Raw genomic sequence first — 13,410 nt, 5'->3', positions numbered from 1 at the left:
CTTGAGAGTCCCTTGGACTGCAAGGAGATCCCACCAGTCCATTCTAAAGGAGACCAGTCCTGGGTATTCATCAGAAGGACTGATGCTGGAGCTGAAACTCCAATACTTTGGCTGCCTCATGCAAAGAGTTGATTCATTGGAAAAGACTCTGATGCTGGGAGAGATTGGGGGCAGGAGGAGAAGGGGACAACAGAGGATGAGATGGCTGGATGACATCACAGACTCGACAGATATGAGTTTGAGTGAACTCCGGGAGTTGGTGATGGACAGGGAGGCCTGGCGTGCTGCAATTCATGGGGTTGCAAAGAGTTGGACATGACTGAGTACTGAACTGAACTGAAAAGTAATTTTTCTATTCTGGGGTTCTTCTATGTCTAAAAAAAATACATTTATTTATAAGTTATTTTAGCCCAAAAGCAATTCATTTGAATTATCTACTAGATTATTTGATATTTAACTAGCTATGCATTAGAATCACCAGGAGTAACCTTTCTGGAAAAAAAAAAAAAAAAGAATTTCTGATTATCTCTACTGCTAAATACTAGTTTCTAACCACCATGATTTTGAGTAAGTTTTGGGAGGTAGGTAGGAGCTTTGTTTTTCTTTCCACTAATTCTGAGGTGCAGCTAGCTTTGAAAACAATTTTAATTGATCAAATTAAAAAATTAACTAGATTTTTCTGAGAATCCATCTGAATTGCCTGGACGGAACTTTTAGAAAAAGCATAGATTGCTGGGCCTCTCCTCTGCAATTTGTGATTAAGGTAGGTTTGGCGAGGGGTCTGAAAATACACATTTTTAATGTGTTTCCAAGCAACAGAGATGCTACTGGTCTAGGGAACGACAGTTTGAGAATCCCTGAACTAGAGAATAAAAAGAAGAGTGGTGAAAAGCGTAAATGATACATGTTTGCCAAAAGGAGGACTTTCCTGACTCTTGTTACGCACATTATCTAGACTGATGTTCTAGAGATTGACCCATCAGAGACGGGAATCTCTGATGTTCCCATCTGAGAACTTTTAGGGCTCTGAATAAGAGGCTTTCCTTTCCCAGCAGAAATTTTATTTCCAAAACCCTCCTGGTCCAATTCCATGATGTTGTAGTCACGAGCTGGGCTGAAGATAATCACGAGCGAGTTTCTACATACTAAACTCCTCACTCTTCTCTCTTTTTTTTTTTTTCTGAGAAGCATGTACATACATAATTGCAGAATAGGAAAAATCAAGATGATACCTGTAGAAAGACCATTTTAGCAGAAATTGCCTGGCAGCTTTAGGAAAACTGGGTCTTCCTTCATAGGGTTTCAGTGCTTGCATCATCACATTGTCAAGCCACGCTGCCCACTGCTCCAGGGTGCTCTGCTGCTGAAGAGTCATCTTGAAGTCTGTTTCTAGTCTCTGAACCATGTTGTCATCACACTGGCACACCCAGGAAGCCTGCTCCTGGGACAGTACACAGAAAGCAAAGGACAAGTTCAAGTCAGCATTTTTTCATTGAATGTCAGCACACAAACCATATGCATGAATGGCAAACTATATTGAAAGTGCAAAACAATTAAATGAATTAAGAAAAATGAATGACCACTTGGCAGTTGTTAAGGAAACTAACATCACTTCTGTGCATGAAAAAGTGATGTGACATAAAGGTATGACTTGGTGTTCTACATTAGCTAGTCTGTGTGAAAGACTAAAATATATCATTACTTAAGAAGAAGAGGAGCCTGAACTTAACATATGTAGAGTCTTTTTTTAGTTTTTATGCTCTTTTACTTCTCAATCAGATAAAACTAAAGCCAATTCATTTGAAAAGATTTAGGGTAAGTCAGATTGGATAAATAGATTCAACTGGCCACAAGTGGCCCCTCAGGATTAAGACAAAAACAAACAATGAATGATATAAGGCAGAAGCACATGCGGTATGAGTTTCATGGGAAAGAAAGTGAAGTCCCAAGGACTCTCAAGGTAAAAGCTACAAATGCAAATTAATTCACAGACCCGAAAACAACAGTAACAATAACCAAAAATACATTAGAGAAAATGTAGGGATGCTACCTACGAAGACATTTGATTTCCTTCTGGTTCTGATGGGAAAGTTTCATGTTTGGTAATAGGGATGAAAATAGAAACTTTTAAGGTTAATTTTCAGTGGTTGACATAAGTTTTACCATGTTTCTAGTGCTATGCTGCATTTTAAGATTAAAAAATATTATACTCTTTCAGGTCAGAATATAATTATCTGATAATATTAATATAATATTTGAGTGAAGACATGGATTTTAACATAGGGCCTGAATCCACTAACTTGATTTTAAGCAATTCATTTAACCTACGTGGGCCTCATTTTCCCCAAGCATAAAATTAGAGAAGTGAAATGTGACAAGAATTTTTAAGCTAGGTTCACTGTGTCCAGATAATACTTTCAATGTAGAGTTCTGTGGAGGGGTGTCTGTGAAGGTCCTAATTCTATATGTAAAACCTTATCAATATGTGTGTGTTTTTCTGAAAAGTCTGTATAGCTTTCAATCTGTCGGTTCTCAGAGGACAAATTTATTTAAATCAACCTTTCAAGTGAATCAATCCCTAATCTCCACCCTCTGATTCCAGGATCTCTCCTGACCCCAGAGACTTTACCTTACTCAAAAGACATTTCAACTGGGAGGCACTTCAAATAGAAAATGGCTAAACTCAATTCATTTTTCTTTCTCAGGGAAATTTAGGGCTTCTTCCAAATTCCCAGCTGATGATGCCATCTACTAACCTTCCTTCTCTTATCTAATTAATAAAAAAGGCTTTCAGATTTTTACCTCCTAAGTATCACTTTTGAGTATTTTAAGTACACTAAAATACGACATTAAATTTGAAAGTACAAATAAAAAAAACAAAATATTAAGAGTATCTAAAATGCCAACAGTAAGAGAGAACTACAACATGCTAATTTCCAAACTGTTCACATGTAATATATACATACGCATGTATATTTATGTATATATATTATTTTAAAAGAGGAACATATTATATATTTTACTTGATATTTTTCTTAGTTTCACTTTATATATAGGCAAATGAGGAGCTACATTTATTGTTCAATGACTCAATTTGCTTCAATACATGAATACACCATTATTTACAAAGTCAATTCCACATGGCTGCACGTTTATGGTCATTCCAAATTTTTACTCATAGGAATAATGCTTCTGGAATTAGCAATCTTGTAACTACATCTTTACTTTTTTTTTTTACTTATTTTTTACTTATTTACTTATTTTTTTTTTACTTATTTCTATATAATAGATTTACATAAGAATAGTTAAGATCTTTCAAAATACAGTTAAATGACTCCCAGAAATTTTATATCAGTTCAACAGTTGAGGAGAGCACCCAGGGAAGAAGTTGGGTACATGCTAAGTTGCTTCAGTTATATCCAATTCTTTGTGACCCTATGGACTGTAGCCTGGGCTCCTCTGTCCATAGGATTCTGTAGGCAAGAATTCTGGAGTGGGTAGCCATGCCCTTCTCCTGTGGGTGGGGGGGCGGGTCTTTCCAACCCAGGGACTGAACTCACATCTCTATGTCTCCTGCATTGGCAGATGGGCTCTTTACCGCTAGCACCACCTGGGATGCAGACAAGGAGTGAAGAATTTAGGCCTCAAGAAAAAGACAGGGGATGCTGGGTTTTGTGTGTGTGTGTTTTTTAAAATCCAAAAACATCTAAGCATTTTTTGGTCTATGGTATAAAACAAGAAACATAAAACTTATCATCTTAACCATTTTTAAGTATACAGCATAGGAGTGTTAGGGATTTCCTGATGGCTCAGTGGTAAAGAATCTGTTTTCCAATGCAAGAGACGTGGGTTCAATCCCACGTCAGGAAGATCCCCTGGAGAAGGAAATGACAACCCACTCCAGTATTCTTGCCTGGGAAATCCCACAGATTCTCAGGGGTCACAAGACTTGAACATGACTTAGCGACTACAAAACAACAACAATATGAGTGTCTACTTATGCTCAATACTGTACATTAGACCTTTTTCATCTTGTAAAACTGAAATTCTATGGGAAGCCACTGTGAGAGATATGTTTTATGTATTGGCAAGGAACAGAAGGAACTTACTGGTATCCTTGGAAGAATTTAATTTCATTTAACATAAAATCAAACTCACTACTTCCTACAGTTAGATTTGCCAAGAGAAAATGATAATCTAAGACTAAGCTTAGAGAAATAAAGCCACAGGACATTATTCTGGCTTTTCAAACTATGTTTCATTTTACTGCTCTCAAGGTTGAAAATATACTTACAGCTGCTGCTACTGCTGCTAAGTTGCTTCAGTCGTGTCCAACTCTGTGAGACCCCATAGACGGAAGCCCACCAAGCTCCCCCGTCCCTGGGATTCTCCAGGCAAGAACACTGGAGTGGGTTGCCATTTCCTTCTCCAATGCATGAAAGTGAAAAGTGAAAGTGAAGTCGCTCAGTCGTGTCCGACTTGTAGCGACCCCATGGGCTGCAGCCTACCAGGCTCCTCCATCCATGGGATTTTCCAGGCACGAGTACTGGAGTGGGGTGCCATTGCCTTCTCCGACTAACAGCTAAGTACCCTGTAAATACTCCCTTGTGAAGGAATTTGGATATTTTAACTCTTTAGTGGAAAAAGGTAAGAATGAAAACTAAAGATATTATCTTGGAAATAAATATCTCCAAGATGATAAGGAGTCAGTAACTTCAAAATCAGATTCTCTTTTAAATACAGAAACACAAGTATATGCAAAAGTTAGGTTATCAGGTTAACTAACCCAAGTATATTTAGCCCATACTGTACTTGAAAAACTATCCATTTACACACAAAAGAATTGGAAAGCAATACTACTATAATGCTATCAATTAAACAGAAAACCAATTATAATTGCAATAGCAAAAGTTATCCTGAATGCATGAGGAAAAGATTTGATTAGAGAATGATGAAGTGACGACAGAGGCTTCCCTGGTGGCTAGACAGTGGCTCAGACGGTAACAAGTCTGCTTACAATGTGGGAGATCCAAGTTTGATTTTTGGGCCGTGAAGATCCCCTGAAGAAGGAAATGGGCAACCTACTCCAATATTCTTGCCTGAAAAATCCCATGGACTGAGAGGCCTGGCAGGCTACAGTCCATGGGGTTGCAAAGAGTCAGACACAACTGAGCAACTAACACTTTCACTTTTCTTTCAGAGCATTAAAATATTGACCCTTACATGTGGTTTCATTGTTTTAAAGTTTCCTTATTACAAGAGCATCATCCTTACATGTTTCAGTCTTACTGAGGTTAATCTCACAGGGACAGGGACAATTTTCAAATGAACAGGAGATGGTGATGAAGGTGGAATGGGAGCTAGAAGACTGAGAAAACCAGGGGACTCAGAAAACCAGGCAAAATGTGAAACAGAAAAGGAAAGAAAGAAGGGAATTAAAATCAAATATGTTAACCTGAGAAAGATTACGTACTGAACAAGAGTGGTGAGAAGTAAAATGTAGAGGGAAATGCAGGGCTACCACTGTGTTCATGGTCTTAAAAGCAGAGACATTACTTTACCAACAAAGGTCCATCTAATCAAGGCTATGGTTTTTCCAGTGGTCATGTATGGATGTGAGAGTTGGACTACGAAGAAAGCTGAGGGCCGAAGAATTGATGCTTTTGAACTGTGGTGTTGGAGAAGACTCATGAGAGTCCGTTGGACTGCAAGGAGATCCAACCAATCCATTCTAAAGGAGATCAGTCCTGGGTGTGTGTTTGAGTGAACTCCGGGAGTTGGTGATGGACAGGGAGGCCTGGCGTGCTGCAATTCATGGGCAAAGAGTCGGACACGGCTGAGCAACTGAACTGAACTGAAGGAAGGAGGCCTTGGAGGATAGATACTTGAGCACACAGGTTTCAGCACTAATAACTTCTGTGAAAACCCAGAAAAATCTGGTACTTAAAGAAGGGAAAAGGTAGCCTCAAAGTTGGTAAGTAGAGAGGATGAGAATGAGCATAGTAAAGATGTATAACTAACCATTTATATGTAATAATGTTGCCAAGGATGGCATTTATAGCCAGGAAGAACTCATTTCTGTAAACACTTCACAGGATTCAGGCACACAACTATACAAATGAAAATAATGTTAACAGAAAATTTAAAATCTTTCTCAGATCTTATCAGGAATCAGTCTTAATATGTTTTTTGTTATTAAACTTATATTACTTTTTGAGACTAGAAGTTTCCTTACCATTTCAACTTTTCTTAAGGTACTTTTAAACATATCTTTTCTGAATGAAGATTTGAAATTAACATTATAGTATACATTTTAAGACAATACTGTATGAGCTCTTAATATTCCCACTAAAATCAGGTAATGTAAATTCCACTGAAATATGTAAAGTTAATGGATTTGTAAACATGAGTTTGTTCTTATGGAGATTATGAATTTGTATGTGTATGTATGTATGTTTGTATATATATATATACACATATATATAAACAAATGTTTATATAGATTTAAGAAAAACTATGCACATTAGAAGACCAAATCAAATTCATCAAAGTTAGAATGAACTTAACTTCTAAATCCTAGCCCTAAAATTAATCAAGCCCAAATATTACTTTTATTTTCAATGATAAAATGAGCCCAGAATTGTAGATTAAAATTTGTAGGAAATGGAGAAATAGTTTATCTTTGAGCAATGCTATTGTTTTTTAACACAGTTTTATTGAGATGTAATTCATATAGCAAACAATTCATTCAATAAAAGTATATAATTCAATAGCTTCTCTCAGTATATTCACAGAGTAGTACATCTATCACCACAATTAATTTTAAAATGTATTCATTTCTTAAAGAAGAAATGACATATTCCTTATCTATTATATCCCAATCACCTAGTCTACAGGACCTAGGTAACCACGAATTTACTGTGTGTCTCTATAGATCTGCTTATTCTGCTCTTTTAATATAAATGGAATCTTGCAATATAAAGTCCTTTGTATCTGGTTTCTTTCAGTTAGTGTAATGTTCACCTGTGTTGTAGGATGTATCAGAACAGAACTTCATTTCTTTTTATTGTCTGATAACATTTAATTGTGTGAAATGCCATGTTTTGTCTATATAGTCATCAGTTAATGGACATCTGGGTTGTTCCCACTTTAATGTGGCTAATATGAATAATGCTGCTGGAATATCCAAGAACAAGTTTTTAGGTGGATGTGTTTTCATTTTTCTTGGTATGTACCTAGGAGTGAAACTGCCAAATCATATGGTAACTCTATGTTTAACCTTTTAAGAAACTGCCATACTGCTTTAAAAGTGGATGTAGCACTTTACAGTCCAATTACTACTGTATAATGGTTCCCATTTCCCCACATCCTCATTAACATTTGCTATTATTCGTCTTTTTGATAATACCTATTTTAGTGTATGTTATTGCTGTTCAGTTGCTAAGTCATGTCTGATTCTTTGCATGGATTGCAGCACACCAGGCTTCCCCATCATCCACTATCTCCTGGAGTTTGCTGAAACTCATGTCCATTGAGTTGGTGATGCCATCCAACCATCTCATCCTCTGTTGTCCTCTTTTCTTCCTGCCTTCAATCTTTCCCAGCATCAAGGTCTTTTCCAGTGAGTCAATTCTTCGCATCAGGTGGCCAAAGTATTGGAGCTTCAGCTTCAGCATCAGTCCTTTCAATGAATATTCAGGACTGATTTCCTTTAGAATGGACTGGTTGGATCTTCTTGCAGTCCAAGGGACTCTCAAGAGTCTTCTCCAACACCATAGTTCAAAAGTATCAATTCTTTGGTGCTCAGCTTTCTTTATGGTCCAACTCTCACATCCACACACAACTACCATAGCTTTGACTCTTGCCTACCAATCTTCAATGACTGTGGTTGTCCTTACTCTATTAATCATTCAGCAAACCCTGGTGACATATGTTGCAGTCTAGCACTAAAAATCTTCCCAGGCTTTAACCACAAAACAGAGGAGCAGTAAAGTTATAGCTGAGTAATGCTAATGCTAATGCTAAGTCACTTCAGTCGTGTCCGACTCTGTGCAACCCCAAAGACGGCAGCCCACCAGGCTCCCCCATCCCTGGGATTCTCCAGGCAAGAACACTGGAGTGGGTTGCCATTTCCTTCTCCAATGCATGAAAGTGAAAAGTGAAAGTGAAGTTGCTCAGTCGTGTCCGACTCCTAGCGACCCCATGGACTGCAGCCTACCAGACTCCTCCGTCCATGGGATTTTCCAGGCAAGAGTACTGGAGTGGGTGCCATTGCCTTCTCCGATAGCTGAGTAAAACTCTCCTCTTTCAGGACATTGTGAATCTAGATGTGCCTATGAATTGATGTAACTTTGGAAAAGAAATATGATGATCCTAATTAAGAAGAAAAACATTGGATACCTTTCATTAAAAGATCTGTTTTGAAAGAAAACAGAGTACCTGGACATTGGCAAAGTCGACACGGTTGAGGTCATTGAGCATCTGGTTGATCTGAGAAGTGTTCTGAAGCACTGCACGAGCTGCCTGGGCCAGGTGATTGAGCGACGTGTATCTTCGCAGAGTCTGGGCAAAGGCACTTACAGCTGCAACCTGTAAAGAAATCCAATTAAATTGGGATTTCTTTTCTCCTCCAATAAAAGAAACCACTGCAATTTTCAAATCTTTATTCCCTTGCCAAATTTTAAATGCTTCTCTCTGATACTTATTTCAAATTCATTTGGTGAGACAGTTTACTTGTAAATTATAGCATTTAAACCTCTAAACCAAGTATTATTTTCCTTTTCAGTAGGTTGAGGTCAAGGCTAAAACAAACTCCCACATTCTTAGACATCTGAGTGCACCATTAATTAAACTGGTCTTGCAAGTAGCTACTCATCATCAGCAAGAAATGATTTAGTCTAGGAAATTAGGGAAAATGTTGATTTTCATTTCTCATTCTCAGTGTGACAGTCAGCTACAAACTAAGCAAATAAAAAAAAATTTTCCTTTTATTTGGAAAACCAAACTGTCCAGTCCCACTTTTTATCTGGATTAAAAAATATACTTTTCACAGCATTATCATTCAGATTCACTCTTTTAATCTTTATTTTATAGAGGTGAAATAAGGGTGGTCAATTTTGAGGTGAAATAGGAGAACTCAAAGCCTGTATTAGCAAATAGATAGCTAATAAACTTCTCAGACACAGGCAACAAGAAGAACTCTTTTTTTTTTTTTTTTCCCAGAATCTGGATGTTTGTAAAAGGGTTATCCAGAAAAATCCCTGTTTGCCCTCTGAAATGTACTTTCTATCCTTCCCCCTTCTGCTCTGTGCCCAGGAAGACTAAACTGAAAAAATTGCATTAACTGCCTCCCTTGTCCTTGGGCTTCCAGTTGGATTTGGTCAATGAGAGGCACTGGTAAGGGACTGAAGGACAGAAGAAAGTGGTCAAAGTATTTATTCCCTCACAACCTCTGCTCTCTCCTTCCTAAGGCCACAGTCCTGCGTGGAGGAGAAGAGCTCCTGATGCCATAATTGCTTCTCTCCCATTCAGACCTAGGGATGGGCAGGCTTCCCCTACTAATGCTAGTCCTCGGTTTTCTTAGCTCTGTTTACACATTTAGAAACAGACCCTTATTAAACTTTCTTCAATTATTCTTCTCTTTGGATACACCTTTTATTTCCTGCTGAAACCCTGAACAAATGAGGTTATGTTGAAAGATAGCAAAGATAATGACAAAAAAAGTCTAAATAAATATCTAAATGTCATGATCTCATGAAAATTTGTTACTTCCATAGCAGATCTGATGAGGATTTTAATGTATTTATAGGAATAGATGGAATCCCATTAAATCACTGTGGGTATATAAACAAGCAACTGATTGAACAGTCATTTGGCTGAGTGGGAATAGATGTTCCACAAGACAACGATGCCCTGTCTTGATACTGAGATGTTTTAGGACCATGTGGAGCTTGGGGACATCCACATATCCTCAGAGAGAATATTTCACATTTTCCCATCTCTGAGGTTTGTACTAATCAAGTACATATTATGTGCCAGCATTGTGTTAAATGTCTAACATATATTACCATGTTCAATTCTCATAAACATCCCATTAGACACATGTTCTACCTTAGGGAGGTTAACTATCTTACTCAAGACTACAGAGAAACTAAAGTACAGAGGTGGGATATGAATCCAGGCATTTTGATAACAACTTCCAGTCACATTCTCATTATGCTGTTTCTACTGTCCAGCTGGATCATCTTTGTTGACTGAATGCTCAGCTGAAAAAAGGCTGCACATCCTTGAGAGAGGAGTAGCAGAAGACATCTTTCACCAAGGGAAACCACCCAAATCAATTCTGGAGATCAATGAGATGACCAATAGTGCAGCTGGATTGCTATCACAACCACTTGATGATACTGGGGTAGGAGATGCTTTCAGTTGTTTGAAAGTATTGTTATGACTATGACTGACTTTGCAAGTTGGAAAGCATTCCTCTGATTATCTTAATCAAAGAGCATCTCCTTTATTTTCTCACCTCAATGTGGCACTCTAGAACAGAACTGCCACGGAGGGAATCATTTCTGCAATGATGGAAATGCTCTACATATGTGTTACCTAATATTGTACCCACTAGTCACATGGGTTAAGATGCACTTGAAATGTAGCTAGTGTGACTGAGGAACTAAAATGTTAATGCAATTTAACTAAATTTAAATGTAAATAGCCACATGTGGTTAACCCTACCATATTGACAGCACAGCTCAATCAAGCAACAATCTAAGGTGGACATGTCCTTGAAATGTGACCTTCAGTATGTTTTAGAGATAGAATGTGTTATTGCAAACCTTAAGCCAAAACAGGAAGAACTGAGAGTTACTTGTGCTATCACAGACTTGTCAGCTACAAGAGCTTCAGCTACATTTTCAAACTGACAGCCAAGGCACATTGTTGGAGTCTGACAGGAGATACAGTTCCCTACAAAAGGCCACAAATGTGATTTTTGTTATCAAAGTTTGGACAGAATCAGTCCAATCTGTCAAGTGTGTTCACAGGTTAATCTAAAGTAACATGGTTAGTAGGGGAAAAAGTGAAGAATAGAATTCATATCTCCAGCTAAATAATCCATATTCCTGTAATATACTCAACTATGAGATAACGGTTCTCTTTAAGAAATGATTACTTGATTCACAAAAGCATTCTCCAGTGTTAAAAACAAAACATCCTGAAAAGCAAAATGGTTATTTCACATGAGCATTCAGAATATGAGTATAGTAGGGGACTTAAAAAAATCTAAAACTCATTCAAATGGAAATTATTTGCACATTCTAGGCTATTCTTTTCAATATTTGAAATTAAGCAACCTGAAATATACACTTTAGAAAAGGGCTGATAAATATACCACACCTACAATGCTTCTCTAGTCTCTCTGAAAGGAGTATTATCAAACAACATATCTTGTGAAGTTCTTTGCCACATGGTTATAAAATACAAATATAAAAATCAATGCTATATTTCACATAACATCATTTGATAGGACAAATTTAAAATTCATAGTTCATGACCATTTCCTAAACACAAAAGAAAAGGCAAGGACATGAAAGTGTACCTTGGTTTGTATCATTCTTTGTGGAATATTGTTCATGGCATTGGAAAGCCAACCTTCAAGGCTTTTTGCAAAATTTCGAATGGCTTGGGTCAAGGCACCTAAATGTTAAAGAAGAGAAGCAGAACGAAACAAATACCAAAGAACATTAATCTTTATGCTAGAATAAGGGAAAACATACAACCATAGCATTTGAAATAGCACAAGACAGAACTTATCCTCATTAACAAGACTTTATTTAACATTATTCCTAACTATGAAAGAATCCAAATATTATATCGTGGGCTTTTTTTGTCTTAAAGCTATTTTGTTCCCAGATACTTATGACACTTCATTGGGAAATGAAAACATTCAAGCGTTTTTTGCTTATAACAACATATACCAGTTGTGAATATACGTATGGAATTTTCTATCTTAGACAAAATACTCTTTTCAAAAACATCTTTTTGCTCAAAGGCTAAGTATTGTCTTTAGAAATCTGGTGACTTTTTTCAAGCTCTTATTTTCATTTCTTTAGCTAGAAAGAAAATAATGCAAAGCTTTCTTTCTCTATGCATCTCTTTACATTGGAACATGTCAATTAGAGTAGTTATCTCTCACTGTTGTTGAAAAGTAAGGTAAAATTAAAATTGCCTGACTTGATATTCTGGATAACTATTCTCCATCTCACTGGCAGGTAGCGATAAAAGATTACTGTGATAAAACTGCTGTCACAGAGACCAATATTCTTAAGATATTCCTAAAATAGTCTGTTCCATATTCCTTGCATCTCTGTTAAAACCTAAGTAAGTATAGGTCCCATGAGAGCAACTTTTATGGTGGTCATAAAACAATTGGAAGCATTTTCCAGTATCAGGGGTGACTATGATTATTTTATTCTAAGGGATCTGCTTACTGAGATCCCTTACTGAGATAGGAAACAGAATTCTTCTCTTGTTCAACAAGTAATTCAGTCAGAGCATTTCATTTCATCTGTGCCCAAGGCTACACGGTATAGGGAGTAGTTTAAGACATTTAATAAATGTCTGAAGCACCCAGAACACAAAGCAGATCCTTGTGGGTTCCCTATGATGCGGGTAGGTAGTGCAGTTGGTAGTCCATGATAAGAGACAGAGAAGTCACATTTTTACCCAAGGCTCCCAAGAGTATTAATGATGGGATCAAATTCCCTCATTTTTCTTCTGTGCTCAAAATAGTCTGACATGCATCTTTATTACTTTTGTTAAAGCAGAGTTAGACATAATTTAGCTTACTCAAATTGCTTGCATCAGATATAAATTATACTGATCCAATAATAAAATAACTAATTTTTAAAAGTTGTTTATTTAAGTGGTAAAATGACAAAAAAGATTTAAATGGCTATCTTTTTTTGGAAAAATACTCAAGTAGTGCAGATTTTAAACATGAGAATCATCCATTGGAAACCCTGAGTTGGAAATTTCTTGAGAGCTAAGTTTTTGAAATTTCCAAAGCTTCCCATATTAGTCAAAAAGAAAAAAGAAAGAAAAATATTTTTCTGCTGTATTATGTACTAGAACCATGGAGGGCAGGCATGAATGGAAATGAAAAAGAGTGAAAAAAAATTAAAGACCCTTTTTGAAAGTCAGTAAAACTTTGTTCAAGATTCAGTTTGATTATCTGTATTATGTATTTTTCTCTAATTAATAATTATTTAATCTGAAAAAACCAAGAACTGGGAAAAGCTACTTTAAAATTTTTAATATGGGTCTTCTTTTATTTAAACAAATTTAATGCTAGGGAGGTTATAAAATAAAAACATTATGTTTTATATCTCAAATGATTTTTAGTTTTTACTTTTT

The 13,410-nt window shown here is 36.7% G+C and overlaps 1 protein-coding gene across 8 annotated transcripts in view; it reads right to left on the bottom strand.

The window, feature by feature from the left end:
• The window catches only part of RFX3 (regulatory factor X3), a 337,765-nt gene that overhangs the window by 44,057 nt on the left and 280,298 nt on the right, over positions 1-13,410 (bottom strand). For all 8 annotated transcript variants that reach the window (XM_070794588.1, XM_070794586.1, XM_070794585.1 and 5 more), the window contains 3 exons: positions 11,594-11,691; positions 8,440-8,589; positions 1,233-1,441 (listed from right to left, as the gene is read on the bottom strand). In XM_070794588.1, coding sequence (XP_070650689.1) covers positions 1,233-1,441; positions 8,440-8,589; positions 11,594-11,691 — 457 coding nt within the window. The remainder of the gene's footprint in view (positions 1-1,232; positions 1,442-8,439; positions 8,590-11,593; positions 11,692-13,410) is intronic.

Source organism: Bos indicus, chromosome 8, assembly GCF_029378745.1.
Source record: "Bos indicus isolate NIAB-ARS_2022 breed Sahiwal x Tharparkar chromosome 8, NIAB-ARS_B.indTharparkar_mat_pri_1.0, whole genome shotgun sequence".
Taxonomy (NCBI): domain Eukaryota; kingdom Metazoa; phylum Chordata; class Mammalia; order Artiodactyla; family Bovidae; genus Bos; species Bos indicus.
The sequence above is the reverse complement of the archived record's forward strand: the minus strand, read 5'-3'. Positions and strand labels throughout refer to the sequence as shown.